Source organism: Choristoneura fumiferana, chromosome 10, assembly GCF_025370935.1.
Source record: "Choristoneura fumiferana chromosome 10, NRCan_CFum_1, whole genome shotgun sequence".
NCBI classification, from domain to species: Eukaryota; Metazoa; Arthropoda; class Insecta; order Lepidoptera; family Tortricidae; genus Choristoneura; species Choristoneura fumiferana.
Window position 1 is genome coordinate 18,700,463 of NC_133481.1, and position 11,446 is coordinate 18,711,908.

At 45.3% G+C, this 11,446-nt stretch overlaps 1 protein-coding gene and 1 long non-coding RNA gene across 2 annotated transcripts in view; both read left to right on the plus strand.

Moving 5' to 3' along the window:
- Positions 1-824, plus strand: part of LOC141431692 (STE20-related kinase adapter protein alpha-like) — a 10,574-nt gene extending 9,750 nt beyond the window's left edge. The window contains exons 7-8 of the mRNA XM_074092872.1: positions 62-170; positions 816-824. Of these exons, the coding sequence (XP_073948973.1) occupies positions 62-170; positions 816-824 (118 nt within the window). The remainder of the gene's footprint in view (positions 1-61; positions 171-815) is intronic.
- Positions 825-1,223: 399 nt separating this feature from the next.
- Positions 1,224-4,061, plus strand: LOC141431655 (uncharacterized). The gene is made up of 2 exons (XR_012451743.1): positions 1,224-1,523; positions 2,052-4,061. It is a non-coding gene; the product is annotated as an uncharacterized lncRNA (long non-coding RNA).
- Positions 4,062-11,446: the final 7,385 nt, after the last annotated feature.

Here is an 11,446-nt window from a genome sequence, read left to right on the forward strand (position 1 = left end):
GCCTGTTGGTCCACCGGTCGGCAGCTACAGCGCTGGCTCTGAGCTCTTGTTTGGTCGGCAGCTTCCAGTCGGGGCGGCAGTCGGCGCGGCACCCGGCGCCGGGCGCGCCGTACTACGCGGTCGGCTTCCCGCGACACTCGCTGCTGCCCGACACGCCGCTCGGACGACAGGTAACATTATTCATTACTAGCTGTTACCCGTGACTCCGTCCGCTTAGAATTCGTTTATCGTTATCCCGCGGGAGCTACGCAATTTTCATTCTCTGGGATTGAAACTATCTGTATAGCGAATTTCATTGAAATCGATTCAGCGGTACATGATAAGGTAACAAACAAATAAACAGACATACAAACTTTCGCATTTATAATACTAGTGGTACTTATAGTGGGATTAGTGAGATTTAACTAACTTGTCTGTGCTCTGAGATTTGGTGAATTTGAAAGAAAGAAAGAAAGAAAATACATTTATTTAACGCCATAAAAAACAAACATTGGAACAAACATAGAACAAATAAAGACATACATGACGCTAAACAGGTCCCCACTCAGCATAATGCCGCATAATAATAATGAATGCATAATTTCGGTTTCGCTGTATTTAACTGTATAAAGTTTAATGTATGATGACCAGAAGGTCCCAAAGCAAGACCGGCAGATTGCTGATTTGGGACCATTTCGCGACATGCATAACTATTTTATTTTTTTATTTATTCTTCTCATTTTTGTCTCGAATAAATGTTTTATTTCTTTCTTTCTTAATACTATGTTATTCGCGGAATAACGGCAAGTCTTTTAAATATCGCAACTTTGGAGCAGGCTTTATAGCAGGGCATAGATACTGAGCCGCGAGTTTGACCACGATACCAATTGGCTAAGTAAAGTTTTTTGAAGAGGTGCTAAATATATTTTTCTTCGATAGTCGACGTCTTAATAATCGAGGAACTGCAGCTCTTTTATTTTTATTTCCTCTTATTAATTAGAAATATTTTTTTAAGTGGTCGATATGACGTTTGTGAGATTGAAATTGCAGAACCGTTGAGGGCTTAGTACTTAGTAGAAACAGTTAAAAAAAAAACGAAGTCAACTGTCACTGCTGTCACTGTCAAGTAGAATCTAACCTAAAACGTTTTATTTACTTTGCGATTTGGTGCGATCAGTGTTTTTTGGATAATTTTAAAGACCTCTCAGCACAAACTCAGTACTTTAAAATTTGCCGCATTCTCCACGACCTTTGCATGATAATTGGACCACGATTGGATAGTTTCGAAGACTATTTTGGCTCTGCTTCTTCGACAACGCTATCTTGCAGTCTCGACGACACTTGGCTTGACTTTTGGACCATATTTTCTATTTTAGCGGCTTCACCTTTCAATACGAAATGAGTGAATTTGTGCGAGCAGATTCAAGGAACTTGCCACACATGGCTATGAGTCTAGAATATTTTGACACCAGTGATAAGTATACAATGTTGCCGAAATCAAAGGAGATAAAGCACTCTTGTCCGCACCGGTAAAATGGATGAACGTAAGTACAAAAGTACTTATATCAATACAGTTTCTTGTCTATTTTTTTTACATTACATTTTAGGGCATCAAAAGTTGAATAGGTTGCCGGACCAAAGTTGTTTGAGAGCACAGAATAACAAAAACATATTACCTATATTGTGACCATTTACTTAGATATCAACTGACAATGTGATTGATGCGACAGGTGATGTTGTTCTGCATTGGCTGGTAAATATTATGATAGAGTAAAATTTCTGTGGTTAGTGAAACATTATATTATAACTAGCTGTTGCCCGAGACTCTGTCTACGAAGAATTCGCTTATTGCTTTCCTGCAAGTACTATGTATTTTTTCGGGATAAAACTGTGAGGTAAAAAGTAGCCTATGTTCTTCCTCGGGACTCCAACTACCTACATAATGAATTTCGGCTAAATCAGTTCAGCGGTTGAAGCATGAAAAGTTAACAGATAGACAGACAGAGTTCCTTTCACGTTTATAATATTAAATATAAGTAAGGATTTATAATAATTTTTGATCTTTTTTTCAGGTGGATGTAAACACACATTGGTGTTTTTATTTTGGTTGCAAGAAAAAGCCAGTGAAGGAGCATAACCTGTTTTTTCCAAGGACATGCATTTTTCCATAAAAAAAGAGGCATAGAAGTACCACGAAACTCCTCAATGGTTAATGGAAGAGAATAGAATAGATTTAAGATTTAGCACGGAAATGTAATTTTGAACATGACAATCTCTTAATACAGAAATGTATTTTTAGTTGACAATGCAAGTACAGTCGATAAAAAGTACAGTCAGCAAAATTTTTTTCTTAATAATATCATTTTTGGTTTTTATTTGTGTAAGCTTTTATTTTTCCTCACAATACTTTTTGTTGACTATACTTGTCTTGCATTGTCATCTAATCTGTAATCAGTATAAGTACTGCTGTGCTAAGCTAATGGTACTTTAAATTTGATAAAGATAAAGATAAAGATAAAGATAAAATATTTTATTTGCTTAAACATGAGTAATTTGTTAGATACAGTTGGTACACATAAAAAAGATAAGAAGTCCTACATGTTTTTTTTTGTATTCTCATTTTGGTTTATAATTATAATACATACATACTTGTACATTGCAAGTCGAATAAAATCTTGTAAAATATGTTTCTTTTCACTTATGATTTACATCATCAAAAATAACGAAAAAATTTGCAGAATTTGTAACATTGCTCACAGAGATTTTGATTAGGTTCGATTCCCGGTCATGTATGTATTAGAGTCAGACAAAATAAAACGGTTGAATGCCATATATATCCATACTAATATTATAAATGTGAAAGTGTATGTGTTTGTATGTTTCTCCGTCTTTCACGTCGCATTGGAGCGACGGATCGACGTGATTTTGGCATAGAGATTGTTTATGGGCCACAGAGTGATATAGGCTACTTTTTATCCCGGAAAAATAAACAGTTCCCGAGGGAACAGCGCGGAACAACCGAATTCCACGCAGGCGAAGCCGCGGGCAAAAGCTAGTATATATACACACATCCATTTCAACTGGTAGAACAAACAATACAATCTAGGGTCACTGTCACAAGTACAAGTACTAAAAATACAAGTAAATCACCACGGTTTTGTTCTAACTTATGATCAATGGTATGCATATTGTTTACACATATAACACACAAGTTAATCAAACCACGGTTGCTTAGGAAATGAAAAGTTTAATATGATTGACAGCCCTTTTATAGCCTGCCGGAAAAATCTTTACAGCGCGATTCAGCTTTTCCTTGAGACGAGATAGTGACATCTTTTGATGCAAAAGTAAACTAAAATCCCGGTTTAACACATAGTGACCTATAATATTTGTGTTATATTTCCTTGTATTTCTTAGTAGTACTTCTAATGCCTTTATGGGGATGGCACAATATTTAATTTATTAAAAATAAGACTTGTTTTTAAATTACCCTTTGCCAGGAATATTATATACATGTTCCAATAAATCAGGTCTTTTGAGACATATGTTTATGCTAAACGTTTTTATGATAATTTGTGTATTTATGAAATAAAAACAATATAAATTATTGCATTTTTATTATATTACTCTGCAAATTAACCAAAACCATCTAAAACACATGCAATGCGTTTAGCTTATGCTAAACGTTTTTATGATAATTTGTACATTTATGAAGTAAATAAAACATAAATTATTGCATTTTTATTATATTACTCTGCAAATTAACTAAAACTATCTAAAACACATGCAATAAGACAGCTTTGTCTACATAATTTTATGTGGTTATGGTTAATAACAGAGACGCTTCAAAAATACGGATTCTTTTAATCTTCAAATCAAGCATTTCACATGTAACCTCAAGGTCGCTATGACTTTATATGGAATCACCCCCTTTTTAGTAGCCACACAAAGCCACTTCATTCTGTAAATGATTTAGCAGAAACTCTTCCTTCAATACACTTTGAAATAAAGAATATAAACCCATTTGTGCATAAATATTTTAATGTATAGCATGACTCTTACTGAGACCATGTCCTTTTTATTGTTTTTTGGTAAAAAAACACGATATCTCTCCCTTCTGTTATGTTCTCCTTTGCTGTGTTTGATGTTGAAGGGCTAGAGGGTTCGTATAAATCATGTTGTTGATGAGCAACTTGCAGTGGAAGATGAAGCTGACTTGCACCAAGTCGCTTGTAAAGACTAGGATGCATAAATACGCAGAATTCTGAAAATCTCGTCTGTATTTCATAGACCAACGAACAAAGCATTAGAGAACATTTCTGTAATGCCCCATTTCAACTCGAATACTGTCGGAGTCGTCTGAATCCATTGTAGGGATACTGTGATTCGAATTTACTCGTAAGGCAGTCCAAATGTCAAGCCAAGTGTCGTCGAGACTGCAAGATAGCGTTGTCGAAGAAGCAGAGCCAAAATAGTCGTCGAAACTATCCAATCGTGGTCCAATTATCATGCAAAGGTCGTGGAGAAATGCGGCAAATTTTAAAGTACTGAGTTTGTGCTGAGAGGTCTTTAAAAATTATCCAAAAAACACTGATCGCACCAAATCGCAAAGTATATAAAACGGTTTTAGGTTAGATTCTACTTGACAGTGACAGCAGACTTCGTTTTTTTTTTACTGTTTCTACTAAGTACTAAGCCCTCAACGGTTCTGCAATTTCAATCTCACAAACGTCATATCGACCACTTAAAAAAATATTTCTAATTAATAAGAGGAAATAAAAATAAAAGAGCTGCAGTTCCTCGATTATTAAGACGTCGACTATCGAAAAAAATATAATTAGCGCCTCTCCAAAAAACTTTACTTAGCCAAAATAGTAGGATACAGGTAGCGTGCATCTCAGGCGTTAACAGCTGCCGCTGCCCGCGCATTTATCGCCACCAGCAGCGGGGTCAGGCAGAGTACAGGCTGTTCCGAATGTGGTGTGTAAACAGGGTGTCCACTTTCTGAAAAGTCAGAGAAATTCAGGGATTGCTAGAAATCCAAAAAGTCAGGGAAAAACTCGTGATTTCCCAAAACTTAGCTCAATATTTGGTCACCAGTCGTTCCAGTTCTGGGCGACGTATTAATAGTAGGGGAGCCCACGATGCTAAATCGGAATTTACTCGAGCGTCATAGAGACCTAAAAAAAACTGTTGCATGGACATACTCGAGCGCGTCAGATATTGATATCATCCATATCCTACATATTTTTAAAAATGTACGTATGTTAATCTAATTGTTTCCATGATGGGGGTGGTTGTACGTAAGGGTTGAAAATGAAAAAAAAAATCGAGCGCGTCAGACTTTCAAAGGGGATGTTAAGTGAACCTAAAAAAAAGCTGTTTTATAATAATCTGACGATTTGGATGTGATGCAAACTCGCGGTCATTATGAGAATGTGCAAAAAAAATTCGTCATTTTGATATACTTAAGCGCGTCAGATTAAGATACACATGGTTCATCTTTATGCCCTAGACGTGCTTTCTCATAATCTGACAATTATCTGGAGGGATTCGCCTAATCTGACAATAAAAAATTTTTTTTTTTTTAATCTGTTCAATTGTATCGATCGTATTTTACGTTGGTAACAATATAGCTGTCAAATTGATTGTCATCTCATCTGACATTTGAATTGGCTTTTGAATTTGACAGTTAACTTTTTGATTCGAACCGAGTAAGTCGGTGTGAGTCGCTTTCGTCGGTCGGTCTAAGTCTGTCGGAAAAGTCTCTCGTATTTTTGCTTCTACGGAACCCTCAACCAAGGTGTTCGCGAACTACTTTTACCCGCGATCCCTGAATACCCGGCGGCGGGATCCCTGTATACTCATCTGCCGCGCTTTAGTAAATCCCGAAATCCCCGCTTGGGCTCCCCTACTACAAAGAGTGGCACCATAAAAACGGTCAACGAAAAAGTGAGCACGTTCAGTGTGCAGTGAATTCCCATCATCGAGTCTAACTTAGTATCTCGGGCAGTAAAAAAAAAACATATAACCGGCTTTGAAACTTACATGCTTGGTCGGGGAAATTTAGAAATCTGGTTAGGGAAAAGTCAGGGATTTTTTTAGGATTCGCAATGGACACCCTGGTAAAGTGGCGGTGTTTTGTAGGTGCTGACGGCGCTGCGTGCGGCGTGGGAGCGGCGCGTGTTGTTCACGGTGGCCACGTCGCAGACCACGGGCCGCGAACACGTGGTGGCGTGGCGCGCCGCCCGCCGCCGCCAGCCGCGCGCACTACGGACGGGGCGCGCGCGCCGCGCTCGCTGACACGCTCAGGGACCTCGACCGCCTCGTGGGGGGGCCGCCGACCCGCCCCTACCCGTCTGACACCCGCCAGCCGCGCGCACTACGGACGGGGCGCGCGCGCCGCGCTCGCTGACACGCTCAGGGACCTCGACCGCCTCGTGGGGGGGCCGCCGACCCGCCCCTACCCGTCTGACACCCGCCAGCCGCGCGCACTACGGACGGGGCGCGCGCGCCGCGCTCGCTGACACGCTCAGGGACCTCGACCGCCTCGTGGGGGGGCCGCCGACCCGCCCCTACCCGTCTGACACCCGCCAGCCGCGCGCACTACGGACGGGGCGCGCGCGCCGCGCTCGCTGACACGCTCAGGGACCTCGACCGCCTCGTGGGGGGGCCGCCGACCGCCCCTACCCGTCTGACACCCGCCAGCGCGCGCACTACGGACGGGGCGCGCGCGCCGCGCTCGCTGACACGCTCAGGGACCTCGACCGCCTCGTGGGGGGGCCGCCGACCCGCCCTACCCGTCTGACACCCGCCAGCCGCGCGCACTACGGACGGGGCGCGCGCGCCGCGCTCGCTGACACGCTCAGGGACCTCGACCGCCTCGTGGGGGGGCCGCCGACCCGCCCTACCCGTCTGACACCCGCCAGCCGCGCGCACTACGGACGGGGCGCGCGCGCCGCGCTCGCTGACACGCTCAGGGACCTCGACCGCCTCGTGGGGGGGGCCGCCGACCCGCCCCTACCCGTCTGACACCCGCCAGCCGCGCGCACTACGGACGGGGCGCGCGCGCCGCGCTCGCTGACACGCTCAGGGACCTCGACCGCCTCGTGGGGGGGCCGCCGACCCGCCCTACCCGTCTGACACCCGCCAGCCGCGCGCACTACGGACGGGGCGCGCGCGCCGCGCTCGCTGCCACGCTCAGGGACCTCGACCGCCTCGTGGGGGGGCCGCCGACCCGCCCCTACCCGTCTGACACCCGCCAGCCGCGCGCACTACGGACGGGGCGCGCGCGCCGCGCTCGCTGACGCTCAGGGACCTCGACCGCCTCGTGGGGGGGCCGCCGACCCGCCCCTACCCGTCTGACACCCGCCAGCCGCGCGCACTACGGACGGGGCGCGCGCGCCGCGCTCGCTGACACGCTCAGGGACCTCGACCGCCTCGTGGGGGGCCGCCGACCCGCCCCTACCCGTCTGACACCCGCCAGCCGCGCGCACTACGGACGGGGCGCGCGCGCCGCGCTCGCTGCCACGCTCAGGACCTCGACCGCCTCGTGGGGGGGCCGCCGACCCGCCCCTACCCGTCTGACACCCGCCAGCCGCGCGCACTACGGACGGGGCGCGCGCGCCGCGCTCGCTGCCACGCTCAGGGACCTCGACCGCCTCGTGGGGGGGCCGCCGACCCGCCCCTACCCGTCTGACACCCGCCAGCCGCGCGCACTACGGACGGGGCGCGCGCGCCGCGCTCGCTGACACGCTCAGGGACCTCGACCGCCTCGTGGGGGGGGCCGCCGACCCGCCCCTACCCGTCTGACACCCGCCAGCCGCGCGCACTACGGACGGGGCGCGCGCGCCGCGCTCGCTGACACGCTCAGGGACCTCGACCGCCTCGTGGGGGGGCCGCCGACCCGCCCCTACCCGTCTGACACCCGCCAGCCGCGCGCACTACGGACGGGGCGCGCGCGCCGCGCTCGCTGCCACGCTCAGGGACCTCGACCGCCTCGTGGGGGGGCCGCCGACCCGCCCCTACCCGTCTGACACCCGCCAGCCGCGCGCACTACGGACGGGGCGCGCGCGCCGCGCTCGCTGACACGCTCAGGGACCTCGACCGCCTCGTGGGGGGGCCGCCGACCCGCCCCTACCCGTCTGACACCGCCAGCCGCGCGCACTACGGACGGGGCGCGCGCGCCGCGCTCGCTGCCACGCTCAGGGACCTCGACCGCCTCGTGGGGGGGGCCGCCGACCCGCCCCTACCCGTCTGACACCCGCCAGCCGCGCGCACTACGGACGGGGCGCGCGCGCCGCGCTCGCTGACACGCTCAGGGACCTCGACCGCCTCGTGGGGGGGCCGCCGACCCGCCCCTACCCGTCTGACACCCGCCAGCCGCGCGCACTACGGACGGGGCGCGCGCGCCGCGCTCGCTGACACGCTCAGGGACCTCGACCGCCTCGTGGGGGGGGCCGCCGACCCGCCCCTACCCGTCTGACATTCCACGTGACGACGTGACGTTCCATAATGAGTTTGTGTAGCTCTTTTGATGACAAATGAAAGGGACTGAAAAGGCAGACGTAAATGGGTGACATTTTTTACCGGCACGGATAATACCGACCCGATATTTCGTGTACACGCCCACACAAACTGGTGTCAAACTGACAAGAGTTTCTATGGGCGTGTACACAAATTATCATGTCGGTGTTTCCATGTCGGTATTGTACGCCGGTAAATAGTGTCAAATTCCATAGTATATCGAATCCTGATCACGGCACCAACTTGGTAAAACGAAATGTGTTCTTTTTCTATAAATTTTAAAATTGTATTTATCATTGATTTTTATATACACAGGTAGGTATCTCTATAAGTAGGTATGAATATTTTTTTAGTAAAAGTATTTGCCTATCGTTCTAGTATTTCCTATTGACATTCCTTAAAGTTAGTATTGAGAGAGACTATTGTATTGTAAGAATATGGTCAACTGCCTAGTGAATAAGGCTGGCTGGCATCTCCAGCCGGCGAAGCGCGTGTCTGTATCCCATCGAGATAAGTAATTATTTGATCTTATTCTATGATCCTACGACAAATAATAAATCATGTTAATCATTACGATACTGTCGTCTTCCCAATGTTATCGAATATGTTTGTGATAGCAATGTCTTCCTGTCTCTCTTTGGCCAAAATCCAACATTTTGGTAGCTATGTTGTAAGAGACTGATTTGTATATTATATTTAATATTTTACTAGCAAGTCTGACAGAAAGATTTAGGTAATAGTTTACTTGTTGGTAAATCTTGAAACCTCAGGCATGACTCGTATTTTGAAATATTATTGTGGAAAGTAATATTTACGCTTGATAGCAAATTTTATGGCAATTCTATCATTATCTTTAAATAAATAGAGTACATAGAATAGCTTATTTGATGAAGAATGTTATCGTAATCTTTAGTAAACTAAAAAGACATTTTAATGTTAGTCATAAGCATGTTTATTTTAAAAGATTCTATTTATATTTGTCCTGTAGGAGTCTTGCCAATAAGTGCCTTTATGTCGATTGGATTAAGGAATAAGGAATCGTTAGGTATTTGTTAGCGACCGCCATAGAAGTCTTCCAGAGGCAAAGCTACTGCCATAAGCTTTACAATGAACAAATTATGTCGCAATATTTACTATTTTAAGCTAAATATGACAATGTCAGGGAATTGTTTGAATAAATAACGCGTCGAAGTTATATTTCTTAGAAAAAAAGAAGAGCCCGTAGTAAATGTTAAATATTCTTTCTACTTTCCGATTCTTACGCTTTTTAAAAGCGCTCATCTAATTTGACTCCAATCTCTTATTAATGTCAACTTATTTTAGATTTGAAATGAAAACTCTTACTTCTGGCTTGGAGTTTAACAGCCTACAGAGCTCTATACACTAATTAGATCCGAAAAAGACATTTTGTTGAAATGATCGGCGAAAGTAGCATATTGTTGAATGATTGCGTATGTTTATGATCTTTTCTGCTAGACTAGCGCTTGTGTTACAGCGCTAAATTAACCTCTTTATTCATAAAAAGTTTAGAATCTATAATATTTAGCAAAATAACATACATTGTTTGTGTCTGGCAACGGGCTATCCATAAATTACGTCGCAAGTGGTGGGAGCTCTGGCGATTTAGTGACGCGATTAATTGCTACTATCACAGTAATAAGTGCCAACAAAGGGGGGGGGGGGGTAGACAAATGAAGATTAACTGGTGCTTATATCGCGTTTAATTTAAGGTTATAATTAAAGGTCAAATTGTGACACACGTTTCGAACACAAATAGACTAAAAATACCGGCATGTACATTTATTAGCGGTATTTATTATGTTTTTAGTACAGAAGTTAACACATTTTATATTGTTTCGTTGTTTCATTTAAAAAGTGTGCAAATTTTACCGTTTAGTTCAAATGTTCAAATAAATGGAGTAGTTATAGGGTGCGGCCAAACGAACATAATTTTTCGAGTTGTGAGTCGCGTAATTTTGGTATCATACCAAAAACCTATTTTTGTAATACTTATTTTGTGTCACCGTGTGGCACAAACTAGAATTTTATATAAAACCGAATGCAGCAAAAATTGAGCGAGTCACAACTCAAAAAAAATACTTTACAAAGCTTACAAAGTTAACATTAGTTACGCTTTTATGAATAAGGGGGTAAAATTTATTGGAAATACACAATTATTAACCATTCAAGTATTTCAGTGCCTCCAGCGTAGACCAAGAACAAGAGCAGGTAGGCTACTGTCTAGTCTAGACATTGTAAAGCAAATAAAATCAATCTCATTACGTTCACTGATGTAGCGTTGTATATTAAGATATTAAACGTTTTTATTATTCATATTATAGTGCTTGTTTTATTAATGGTACAGTCTCTTTCATAATAGGGACAGTTCTTAAGAGAGGTCTTAACCATGTAGGGGCTGGGACGAAAAACAGCCGGCACCCCCGCTGCCAACCAACATTCATTTTGATTCTGCGCCTGACCCAAGGGCGGATCCACCGTAGTGGGCACGTTGGGCATGCCCACAACCCTAATAACTAGTCTGGTGACGACACACTTTTACGGTCTATTGAGATCGATAGGCCAATGTCCTGATGCGCGGAAAAAGGAAATGGATAATCAAATTAAAAAGTCGTTCATGAGCAAGTCCGTACTCAGACTCGCTCTTGGCGTTTACGTTAACTTTTCTGAGGGTTGAATCCGTGCCCAGGCTCTGAGCCGGTCAAGTGATCCCTTGGGAACTCACGACTGGGTGCCACGCACTCCTTACCCCACGCAATAAAAACGCGTATGTTCTTAAGTGCAATAATTGCCTGCATGAGTAAGTACGCAAAAGTTCCAAATTAGAGATGCATTTGGGGCATTCCTGTTGGTTAAAAGTAAACAGAAATTTGTGACGTATTTATACCTCGACGACCACAAAACGGGTGCAAACACAAGCGCA